At 38.7% G+C, this 13,134-nt stretch overlaps 1 protein-coding gene across 1 annotated transcript in view; it reads left to right on the forward strand.

Annotated features, from left to right (window-relative positions):
- The first annotated feature begins 1,630 nt into the window (after nt 1-1,630).
- The window catches only part of LOC122665275 (choline/ethanolaminephosphotransferase 1-like), a 63,313-nt gene continuing 51,809 nt past the window's right edge, over nt 1,631-13,134 (forward strand). The window contains exons 1-4 of the mRNA XM_043861385.1: nt 1,631-1,800; nt 6,300-6,309; nt 6,424-6,474; nt 12,274-12,351. Coding sequence (XP_043717320.1) covers nt 1,664-1,800; nt 6,300-6,309; nt 6,424-6,474; nt 12,274-12,351 — 276 coding nt within the window. The 5' untranslated portion in view covers nt 1,631-1,663. The remainder of the gene's footprint in view (nt 1,801-6,299; nt 6,310-6,423; nt 6,475-12,273; nt 12,352-13,134) is intronic.

The following is a 13,134-nucleotide window of genomic DNA, read 5'->3' on the forward strand; positions in this document are numbered from 1 at the left end:
AGAGTGACCAGACTGATGGTAAACAAACAGGGAAGAGTCAAAGGGACAGCAAGTAAAACCAAAATCCAAAAGGAAGTGATTGAAACGATCAAACCATGCTCACGGCGCTTGTTTGAGACCATATAAGGCCTTCTTGAGATGGCAAACATGATGAGGAATAGAAGAGTCAACAAATCCGGGAGGTTGGGCCATGAAAACTGGAGTTTGGAGACGCCCATGGAGGAAGGCGTTCTTAACATCGAGCTGTCGAAGTGGCCACCTCTTGACCGTAGCAATAGAGAGAACTAGCCTAATAGAGCTGGGTTTTATGACCGGACTGTATGTCTCCAAAAAATCAACACCAGCCTGTTGATGAAACCCCTTGGCGATGAGACGAGCCTTAAGGCGCTGGAGGGAGCCATCAGCACCCAGTTTAGTCTTGAATACCCAGCGACAACCCACAACATTTTGATCAGGAGAGGGGGGAACAAGGTCCCATGTGTCGTTATAGTGAAGAGCACGAATTTCATCCTCCATTGCTGATTTCCAACCAGTATGACGAAGTGCAGACTTGACCGATTTGGGCTCAGTAGGAATTGCCGAAACAGCCAAAGCATACTTGGGGTTGGGTTTTACAATACCATGTTTGCTGCAGGTTACAACACGAGGCGTGGGAATGGGCCCAACCTCAGGCGCAGAGATGGGCTCAGGGCCTGGAGGAGGGAGAGTACACGACCCATCAATAGTTGGACCAGGTATAGGCTGTCCAACAATAGGCTGTGGTGAAGGCCCAGCTTCAGGCCCAACTGCAGGCTCAGAAATGGGCTCAAGAGCAGCAGGCTTGTTGATGGGTGCAGCTGCGGGCTCGGTGATGGGTGTTCGAACAGCTTGGCCCTCCTCAGCAGGAGGGGGTGGGAAAGCTGTAATGTCAGGCGCAGAAGGAGTAGGTTCCGTAGGGAGTTGCCATTGTTGAAAGGTGCTCACATCGCCTGAAATAGGAAGAACAGCATTAGTAGGGGCAACAGGCTTGAAGGGAAACATTGACTCATTAAACACCACATGGCGAGACATGTGGACACGTCCAGTGGGTAGGTGAAGACATCTGTAACCCTTGTGATGGTCACTGTAGCCCAAGAACAGGAATGGTAGAGATCGTGGCTCCAATTTGGAGGATGTAGGCTGTCTGATATAAGGGAAGCATTGAGTCCCAAAGACACGCATCATTGAATAGTCCGGCTGTTTACCAAATAAAACATGGAGTGGTGTATCCATGCCCAATTATAGGATGAGCTGGCCTCTCCTATAATTTTTCCCCTGTTCTCTTTTAGCTTTTAGGGTGGGAAATTGGGAGAGAAAGTTTGCCTGAACAACTGATCGCTGAAAGGTATGCAAAAAGAAAGCTCTTTTCTCTTTTGATTTTGATTTTCTGTTTCTTTTTTTTAATTCTCCTATGCTCTTTATCTTTTTGCGAGCTACCCTTCTTGATTTGTGTCCATTTCGATCTTCTAGTAGCATTCTATTACCTTATCCTTCTTAAAAGCTCTTCTTTCTAAGAAGGTTTATCATTTGATGAGCTTATGTTCTGTATTCCCTCAGTGAAGAAATGCACTAATTTAGTGAGGTTATTTTTGTTTATAATTAACTTAACCAGGTGATACGAAGGGTTTTGTTGGTTTACTCGAAGATGCGATACATTGGGTCTCATGGCCTGGCTGCTCTGCATAGGTACAAGTACAGCGGCGTCGATCACTCCTATCTCGCCAAATATGTTCTACAGCCATTTTGGAGAAGCTGCGTGAATCTCTTTCCCCTTTGGATGGCGTAAGTACTTCGTTAACCATTGGTGATTGCCTTCTGAGTTGCAAAGCGAATTTCATTGCTACCTGAATCTTTTGCTGTCATATTGGTTTAGTTCTTTATATATGAGTGAGTTAATTAGTTTAGGAACTTGTCATCCGTAGAGAAGTTTCCACCTAAGTTCAACTCAACACGACTATGGCTTGCAGTACTTTGCCAAGTTCATGATACTTGATAAGATTGTCACTCTCTTCAAAATTAACGTGTTGGCTTTCCCACGATACTAGCTCCCTAAACTGTTCCACTATTCCCAGACTATCCACTCAATACGGTTTGCCAGTGCAAAGAGGAAGTTAGCTTCATAATTATATACAGCTTTTAACATTTTTGAGTTTCTCATATCTTATCACCTTTGAGAAATGACATAGTCATTAGGGGTTTTGGTACAATAGGGAAGATAAACACTCTTCAGATAACTTTTCATCAGACTGGACAATGGTGATGAAGAGAGTTACACCCCTATTTTCTTCTTCAAATTGCCAAGATAATTCCTTCTAGTTTTTTAGTGATAATTTCCCATGCTAGGCATGGTTTCTTGATTCCGGTTTTACCCTATGATTCAGTAAATTACTTATCCTTCATATCCATTAAGTATAATTCAAAATTTTGAACAAATTTCGCCGAAATTACTGAGATATGTTTGTTTATCAAGAAACCAAAAGGAAATGATAGTCAAAATTTCGCAGATATATAACGTAATTTCGAAACCTTGCCTGAAATATTTCGGTTTCGGCTGGGTAGAAATGACCTGTGAAAAACCGAAATTTCGAACCTTGGCATTAAGTTAGATGTTCAATCTAGATGCAAAAGCTTGAGCTTTCCTAATAAATGAAAAAGTTCCCCCCTTTAGATGAGTCTGATTGAACATTATTCATTTTTCACCTGTAGTAGCTACCCCCTTAGACTTTGGGAAAGCCTTAATTTTGGGACCACAGTAAAGACCTCTTCTCTATTCGAGTCATCTTCCTAATTAGGCTAGTGGTATTAGAGACAATTGCTTCTGTACTCCTAGTATTGGCTATCTGTGGACATGCCTCCAATTAATGGAGGGCTCAAAATTCCTGAGTTAATCTTTAGAACTTTATGAAGTAGGTGTGCAAGTTTGGCCATGTCGGCTTGAGCCCGCCTTGAGCCTGAACATGGCCTGTGCTGAGATATCCTAGCCTTGAGGGTGGGTTAGGGCTAGGAATTTTTGGCTCCTAGTCAAGGCCGGACCGGGGATAGGGTTGAGGCCTTGGGCTGAGCCCAGTTCTTCTTCCTCTTCTCCCCAACTTGGCCCAACCCCTACATCTCCCTTCCCCTTTCCTTGAAAGAGTTGAACCAGAAATCAAGGAAAGAGAACTCGGTCAAAACCAACCAAAACCACCGAGATATCTCGGTTTCGCAAGAAACTGAGACGAGTTAAGGTGGGAGTTTAAAAAGTACCATATCTCGGTTGGTTCCGACTGGTTTCGACCAGTTTCGGAAACCGATGTTTAAAAGTGACCAGTTTTGATCGAAACACAAGATATCTCGGTGGTTTCGACACAGGGAGTGATAATTTGGCTCAAAAGGTGTAGATTTCTTCGCATATTTTCTTCCTTTGGTGCATCTACAACCTACATCAACTCTCTTAATCCAATGTATGAACCTCTCTTCTCAAAGGTAGCAGTGTTCTCTACCATTTGAATACATGGTAAAATTTGTTGAAATTCTTTGTCGATAGTATATTCGGGTATCCATCTCAACCATGTGTGTCGGCTCCAACTTCTTACAGTCACAGTCAGCCCTTCCCTAGGTTGGGATATCTTATACAAGTTGATGATGGAGCAGTTTGGACTATCAGAACAATTGGGCCCAAAGCATGTCATGGGATACATATGTGTTACATTTAGAGGAACGGCTCCGAAATATTCAGTAGTACACAACTCGTGGATTCAACCCACCAAGAAACTCCGCATGAAATTGAGAAAGAAGGAGCACCTTAATGTTTTATTTGTATAACATGTATTATTCAGTGTTCTTGTACTCTAACTTTATGTGAACTAAGTATTTATAATACCAGGTTCAGTGTATCCTTTAGCGTACACTAGTAAACTTGGGTTAATAACCACAAGTACCATTTTGAGTGTTTTATTTTTTGTGAAAAGAGTTCATGCATTGTGTTTAGAATGTAAAAAATAGGCTGTGTTCAAAAAATTAGACCTAAAAAACCATCTAGGCCTCAAAACCATAGTCTCGAGTTGGCTGGGGGAACAGTACCAGGTTTCGACCATATCTTGGTTTCGGGTTGGTCGAAACCAGGTCGAAACCCGAGATTTAGAACCTTGCCAGAAATTCATATTTCATCTTCCACCCGTGCCATGCATAGTGCTGAAGGCTGAGATGGACAATGAACTATATCATGAGTGTCTACTGTCCAATGGCTTTTAATTTCAATTTCAACTGTTCTTGTTGAATTTTGATATGATATCACAAGGCCGATGATGAATTATATGTATTTCTAGTCCTGAGGGTGGACATGAGGTGCGTGGATCTTTTTAGCAGATGTTTGAGTACCAATATTTTTTCGTTTGTAATGGGTAAATCCTTTATTTGAGTTAGCGAGCTCTAATCAACCAACAAATCTAGTGGCTTACCAGTTTAGAAGGCCCAAATCAGTATCCTCATGCCTAAGGTGGTTCACTGTCAAGGCCAATAAGGGTCAGCCTTTGGCTCAAGGTTCTAATATATTCTTTAATTGATGATGGTGCCTCTACTAGACCATGGATAGATTATTGGCACCCTTTGGGTATCGTTCCTTTGGTGGGTAATAAAACTATTCATAGATTGGGCTCTCACAGACTTACCATAGTCTTAGATATCATCCGGGGTGCTTCTTGGGACCCTCCCTCTCCAACCCCCCCATTTGGGCCACCTATGGTCTGCCCACTCGGGTATCCTTAGGAGACCTTCCGACAGAGGCCATCTGGTCACTTAGTTTGCTTCCTCTTCGGGCCAGTTCAGTTTGAAGTCCAATCGGGACCATCTCAGACCTAGAGGACCGGTGGTCACTTAGCACAATTTGGTTTTGTTTCCTAGTCGTATTCCCCGCCACAGCTTGGAGAGTTCTTAGATACTGCCTGCCGATGCAGTCTTTCCTCATTCAGAGGCTCATCCTTGTGGCCCCTTCATGCATCCTATGTTGGAATGCGATTGAGGATGTAGATCACCTCTTCTTCAGCTGCCCATTCTCTTGTAGGATTTGGTCTTGGCTTCTTGCTCGTTGTTGGCCTATCAGAAGGTACATCCTTCCTTTTTAGTAGGAGTGGATTTGGGTAGACATGACTTTTGGTGGCTCCTCAGTTTGTGATTGAGTGGGCAAACTTGCTTTCAGCATATTTGGATAGAGTGCTACCTCAGAAGATGAACTTCCAATTCCAGATTGTTTTCATCAGATTTGGACTCCATCTCCTTGATATCAGAAACAACTTATCTGCGATGCCTCTTAGATTTATACTCTCCCAGGAATAGACATATTGTATTTTCTTAGAATCTCCTTGTACTTTTCTTTTTCCTTCTCTTCTTGTATTTTGCTTCCCTTCAGGGCCCTGTTTCTCTTTGGTAATGAATTTTTTATTCACCCAAAAAAAATTTAAAGGTCAGCCTGGGCTGGCCCTGAGGGCGGGTTAGGGTTGGATTTTTCAGGCCCCGAGTCAGGGCCGGGCTGGGCTTGGGCCAGCTAAAGGGACTCAGGGTTGGGCTGGGGTTTTAAAAAGCCTGGCCCAATCTGACCCTGTTGCAGCCCTAAATTGAAGCCTGGCGGAATGGGACCTCAAAAGCTACGGACCCATGAAGATAGGGCTGGTTGGAGCAATGTATGAGCAGGTCATCATTATGCTGTCTACAAAGATGCTTCTAAAGAAATCTACTGTACTTGCCCAATGAGCCTCTCTGTTAGTTGTCTCATCAATATTTCCTGGATGGGTCACGACTTATCACAGAAGATGCTTGAAACTTCTGTCCATTCAAATCCTCCACATATTATTCAAGGGCACACAGTACCTACACTGCATACACTGACTTTTCATCATGTGTTGCGACTAGTGGTTTCTTCTTCAAGTGGAGCACTACATGGACCTCAAGGACTGAGGCTAATTTATCCTAATGAGGTTCCAAATCGTACAAAAGTTATTATTCAGCAACTAAATTATCTGCTTGACAGGTGTCTAATGTAAATGACCCAATTTTTTGTCGACTGGATGACTTTAAGAGAATGGTTAATTATCTAGGCATGACATTGTTCATGCATTTTGGAAATCAGTTTTGCATACCTTCTGATATTCTCATTGTCATACAATTATTCTTTATTTATCCATTTCTTCTTTTTATATCTTGTTCTGGTTTAATGATATAATTGTTTCATTGCAAGTCTAATAGCACTTTATGAATGGTTACTAACTACATTTCACTTTCTATGTTTACATGTTTGGGTGCTTCTCCAGGCCAAACATGGTAAGATATTTTTAACATCTATGCTAACATCATCCCACACCATACTTCATATTCTTTCAGAATGTTTGTCTTCATTTTTGCTTGTCTAGTAATAGGTTCTGCTATTGTTTCCAGATAACACTCACAGGTTTCATGTTCTTGCTCATATCTGCGCTGCTTGGCTATGTAAGTTGGAGATAATCATGTCATTATATTCTTTAATCTTATCTATACTGTTTCCTTAGGATTGTGTAGTTGTTTTTATTCCTTGTACATCTGAAGTTATGTTCCTCCAGTTCTACTTCTTTTTCATACTGTTATAATGTTAAATTTCATGAAATTTTTAGTTGATTTGAATTTCATATATCGATTTCCATAGGGAAAAAGTCCTGGTAACCTGTATCATGATGGGTTCTACTTCATCAAATTTAAATAAACATTATTCACATTTACTGCTGTAAACTTAACAAGAGATTTATTGAAGAAACTCCTCATAAATTTCATGAATCATGGTTGTTAGAGAGATCCCCTCCCGTCTTAAATCTTCTCTATTATTTTCAGGCATCACTTGAGTTTTTTCAACTTGATACTCAAGAATTACAAACTGCACTTTTTTTTACACAAGTTACAGAAATCAGGGATATTTGGGTAGTATTTGGAATGTGATATTTTGAATGCTGAATGCATTCGTATTGAAGAATGAGAATGTCCCTTAGATACACGTTCTCCTAAAGTGTATTTTGGATAATAGAGTGGGAAATGATTTTGGTATCCATATTCGCATTCCTAAAAATGTATTCTTAGCCTGCTATTCTTATTCATTATGTACCTTCTTATCAATCCTACATATGTGAATGACTGATTTCAACCGACTTTTAGTGAGTGCAACTTCTACGTGACTATTACACTCTAGCTGTGTGTGGTGGCATGCTCATCTAATGTGTGTGGATGTACTCTGTAGCGTTTTCCTTTTTTTTTTTTTTTTTTTTTTTTGCACTTTCCAGCTGAATCACTAAAGGGAAGTAGTTTTCTGTCCAGGAGTGTGGCCTACACCAGCACTCCCATGTCCCATGTGTCTATCTCTCTCCTCAAAACAAGGGGGCAGAGCATAATTGTTGAGGCGTCGCATAGACGTCCAGGCGTCTTTCTCTTGCCTTGTTTTCTGGTGTTGCCTTGGTCGCCATGTTTGTGTCTCCTTGGTTTTTTACCCCCTCGATCGCCTTTGTTCGCCTAGGCGCCTTGACAAGTATGGGGCAAATGTGTCTTTTCATATGGGGAGGAGAGAGATAGACTCATGGGAGTGCTGGCATAGGCCGTACTCCCGGACAGAGTTCTTTTTCCCATCACTAAAATATTGTTTTATTTTGCCAGCTGTAACAACTTAGTGCAGGCTATAGAATGCATAAAATGTTTGACTGGCGTGTCAACAATACAAGAAAAGTAACGTAATAAGGCTAAGCTGAGCAGGATCAACACTAACCAACCTACAGAATTTCAGGATCGTAGTGACTAATAACAGAATATGGATCGGCTTCTGTTGGATCCTAACAGCACTGTCTTCAAAATACCAACAGCTCCCACAGGAGTAATAAAAGCGCTTTGATTGCTTCACAAGTACTTGATAATTGTAGAACAATTAAATAGTAATAAAGAAATCAAAGAGCAAGAAGAAAGGGAAAAGAGAGGTAATAGGGAAGGGTCTTTCACCCACGGCCTCTCACCATATTTTGGTATCTCACCTTACTCTCTCACAGAGCAACTGACTCACTCAGCAAAGCATATCTTTATCTTTTGTTTTACTCAAATCGTGGCCACTGCATTGGCCTCTCCTTTTATTTATAATGTATAAAACCATTACAAGAAAATAGTAAGCCCCTATGGCTATTGGAAAGTTACCAAAATAAAGTTGCATTACAAAATAGAAACTCTATCCGAAACAACTACTTGCTGGACAAGGAAAACAAAAATAGAAACTAAATTAAGCCTCACATTACTATGACTAAGTACACAAAATAGAAATTATTAAAATACTAACTAAATATAAAACATGGCTCTTCATAATCTTCTCCTTGCAAGGCAAATCTGGGACCAGACTACTGTTCACGTGAACAGTATTATGTGAACAGTAATACTCCTTGGACTGCATAAAAAAGAGAACCACTAAGCAACAAATTTTAGCAATTTTATTTCCTTTTTCAATTATATTATTATGCAACTGCAATGAATTATAAAATCAGCAGCGGTGAGAAAATATTGAGATTGAAGTAGAAAGATCTCTTTCTCAGTTCTGTCTCTTCATGGTTGTTTCATAGGGGAAGACCATCAATGTTATATTATGCAACAGTTTGGTTGCATTCTTTCATTCTTAGATTGGGCAGGGTGTGTCCACTGTTGAAAATCATGGAGGCTCCCTGTGAAGTCTGTGAAGAGCCTGCTGACACCAATTATGTTGATCCAGTAAGTGTATTTGCTGTATGGGTCTTGATGGAGGTTGAAGTGTTAAGAACCTTCTCATAAAAAAACAAGTGTTAAGAACCTGTTCACATTTTGGTAGGTGTATGGTGCACCTGAAAATTGGACACTGCCAGTAGAGTTGGAAGTTACAACCTCTTTCAATCAAGCAAACTTGCAAATATTATAAGTACTCTTTATGTATCAAAGGAAAAAAAAACTTTTTAGTTAAGGGGAGTATGAAGTCACCACCATCAGAATCAGATCCATCCTGCAGGCCTTGAACTTGAGCTCTGGCAACAAGATCAGTGGATGTCAGCGAGTATTTGTTCTTTGGGAAAGGAAGTGTCCTCTGTTTTGGAGTGTGGCTAGGGACAAGACGTTTACCTTTTGATTCCCCTAGTACCTTCTTTGCAACCTTCTTAATACACGCCGTCATCTCGTTCCACATCGAATTAGTGTTGCCTTTAAGGTCCCACCTACCTTGTTCAACAATTTTATCAATAAGTGGCCTCAAGGTTCCGATCAAATGAAGCAAATGATTTTTCAAATTCAGCAAAACTTAACATGCATATAAAAACTTGATAAAAATATAAAGAAAGCCGCAAAATTTATTGAAATTGAACCTTAAGATGCATAGTTGTCAAGGTGTTGCCTAGGCGATTGCCGCCTTAGTGTTATCGATCTAGGTTTGGCCCTTATTTATGGTAAATATCATTTAAGTAAATGTTTACTTGAGATATTATTCATAAATACACAAATACCCCCTATTTAAATCCAATAAAAATAGTTAAAAAAAATCCTATTCCAAAAGGATATAAATTCAACCTCCCTGTTCAAAGAACAAAAATGTAGGTGAAATTTTCAACTTTCTAATGCTGGAGTTTTCTCAAATTAAAAAATTCCATAAATCTTAATATGGTAGAATATTGCTAAAAACCAAAAGTGTGGTAAAATATTCATTTGTTTTGATATATATAAAATATTTTCATTTAGAGCGATTTTGATAGCATTCGCGCACATCAAATAAGGTTTGACCAAAACATAACTCCTTGAATATAAATCAGATTTAAGCAATCTTGGATTTGTTGGAAAGCTGGTTTTGTACTCTACTTAATCCAAAAAGTCTTACGTAAAAATAAAATCATTTGACCAGTCAAACTTCTCTGAGAACAAAAACATTTCTCTAAATCAAAAGTAGTGTAATTACTTATAGATAAGATCATATATTCTAAGAATAGTATAAACCAAATGTGAGACAAACCAAATGTATGTTTTCATGTTTTGATTGTTTTAAACTTCCAATAGCTTACTTCTTCAGTCTGATGTTTTCTAGTTCTCAACTTCTATGTTGATTTTTGATGTCTTTGTGTGGCTTAATATTGATTTTTTATGACTTGATGTGACTTAATGTTGATTTTTGATGATATAAGGTATATATTGTAGCATATTAAATAATGTTAGAAAAGAAGGGAAATAAAATAGCAATTGGGCGTCTTGCCTTGTCGCCTAAGGCACTTAGGCACCCCTCCACCATCTTGGGTCGCCTTGACAACTATGTTAACATGACCAGCAATCAACGATCTCTGCAAAAAATAACTGATAATATCAATAATAACCTTAGATATTCTCTTCTAGCACTTCAGATCCCCAATGTCCAGTCATTCAATTGTGTAACAGAATTTGTGGCCATATATGGCTGCAGATAACAGTATAGTGGCCATCAAGCTGAAAGCCTCAATCCATCCAAAATTGTTTGCAGATATAACCAAGAACCATAATAGATGCATTATACCATTCAATGCTTAAAGCCATGGAAAATGAAATCAGATTCTGAACGGAAGAAACCTAATCTGAGAATTAATTCAATTACGTAAATATTAAAACAACTTATCTGTGTGATGCAGAAAGTTTCGAGAATTCAGAGAAATCAAATCTGAAGGTAGATTACATGTGTCCACTGATGAGAAATCTCTAGTAAATCCTTCTGATATGGAGTTTTTTTTGGTGAACAGAGTCAGGGCTAGAGGAAGAAGAACCCCTATGAAGGACCCTCTCTCTCTCTCTCTTCCTCTTAAATGACTGAAAATGGAGATACCGTTTCTTGTTTTAAAAGGGAAAATGACAAAAACATCCTTAAATTTGACTTGAACTATGTATGTTTTTGTTTTTAACGTTTTGAGCACTTTTACGAGAATGGGCCTGTACCAGTCTGCGACCCAGAACTTCCAATGGACTTCTGGGCGTGTTCCAGAACGAGGCCCATTATTGTTTGTTCTTGGAATTTTGATTGATAACCCATATCAAATGATGTTTTCATTTTTCCAGAATGTGTTCTAGACCTAAATACATTCTAAGAATGCATAACAAACGCTCTTTTAGTGTTGTATAAAATATTAAATGCAAATTTCTGTATCTTCCAAAATATTATTTTTTCTTGATTCCATGAGAATATATTTGATTACTAAGTACATATAGTCCTGATCAGCTTGTATATTGTTTCTTTAGTTGCGTTTGTTGTACTGTAGCTAATATTGATTGTTAGTAACTTGTGACTTGTCAAATGAACTCTAGTTTGGCTTGATATATTTATCTAAAGGACTCATTTTTCATCTCAACTTGGAATGGATTTGGTTTGGCTTTGATATGGTTTCCGCTTTGAAAACAAACGGAAGATTTTGAGATGAAATTGTTGGATCATCCTCGGAGAAATATACAATCCGGTTGAAGGGATTTTTTTTGATTATGCTCTTCTTTATATTTAATACGGTTGTACTCTATGATCCATAGTTTTCTGGAGCATTTTATGGTGGATCTAGTTCCCTTTTCATGTGCCATGGGTACTTGGATTTGATATTGGTATTCATAAAGTCATTGAGTCATTGACCTGGATATGACCAGCTTAGATAGTAAATACCTAAAATCTGTAATAATAATTATCATCACGAGTTCCTAAAAGTTGAATGTATCGTCTTAGTTTAACCTTTTGCCTTTGTTAACATGACTATGGCATAATTTCATCTTGTTTTGTGACACAATTTTATTATAATGAGCCAAAATGCAGGGGTAGCATTTTCAGAGGTTTGAACTTATGCATACAATCCATTTTGCATTGTCAATACAAATTAACACCAAAATTAATCAATGTGTCTGCTTGGGATTGGCTTTTTAACTTTAACATGCCAATGACCTTAAATAACAAAGGACAAATGTCAATATTGCTGACTGAGTAGACATTCATCAGAGACTGAGAATGCCTAGGAGTTACCTACAAGTGAACATGAGAAATGTTGCCATAGAAAACTTATGCTTGGAGGAAATCCCCCCTATTTTTCATCATTTGGCCATTTTACTGCAATTTTCTGGTTACTTATGCTAATTAGGTAGATATGTGATATGGCTGATTGTCTTGGCTATATATATGTTTTTGAGTTTTAGAAAATCTTAGCTTAGTCCAGAATTGTTCTATGCTTTTGTTAGCTTACATCCATTTCTATACTTCGGTTGTGTTACTATCTTTTTTTCCCATTCCAGGTGTATTCACCTCGTCTGGATTCACCTCCCCCTAGATGGGTTCATTTTGCACATGGATTGCTGCTTTTCTTATATCAGGTTTTCTCATATTGCTCTATGTCCAATTCAATTAAGTATATCTCTCCTCCTTATGCATTATGCTTCACTTATTTTGAATTTCCCATTTGGCATGCTACTTTATCCTATGAGCTTGGATTGGCTTTAGGTGGAAAATTTTCTTTAAGTTTTATCTATTGACTTCAATAATCTCTTCCAAGGTGCGAAATTTTGATCCTCTGTCGAAACTGAAATGTGCTGCAAAATCTCGAAAATTCGGACGAAATTTTAACTTTTTGGCACATAAACTGAATGGTCATTTCAGTGGTCAAACAATTGATTTTTTCTATGAAACATCAGGGCAAGCCTATTTAAGCATGATTACACATGTACTATTAGATTGGAAAAAGCACACAAAAAATGTTAGTTTGGCTTAAGACCCTAGGTTGTTTATGTACTCTGTAAGTCTGTAGCCTACTGTATCCTTTCCCTTATATAACCTATTCTATACATAATTTAGTACGAGAAAACAAAACATTCAATAAAAGAAATTGAAATATGTATTAAGAATGAGGAACCATTTAATACTACAACAAGGTCAAAAAAGTGTCATCATAGACAATAAGTAGAACTATATATGTATAACTGTATTAGTACAACTTTTGACACCCTATTGCCTATGTCGATGCCACAGAGAGTTCTGGGGAGGCTCAAAATCACTAGAAGATTGCTTTCATTGACGCAAGGTTCGAGAACTCGCGAGATCTCGCCGAGAACTCGCGAGATCTCCGAGTTTCTCGGTTTTGGGCAATACCGAGTCGAGTT

Source organism: Telopea speciosissima, chromosome 6 (genome assembly GCF_018873765.1).
Source record: "Telopea speciosissima isolate NSW1024214 ecotype Mountain lineage chromosome 6, Tspe_v1, whole genome shotgun sequence".
Lineage (NCBI taxonomy): Eukaryota > Viridiplantae > Streptophyta > Magnoliopsida > Proteales > Proteaceae > Telopea > Telopea speciosissima.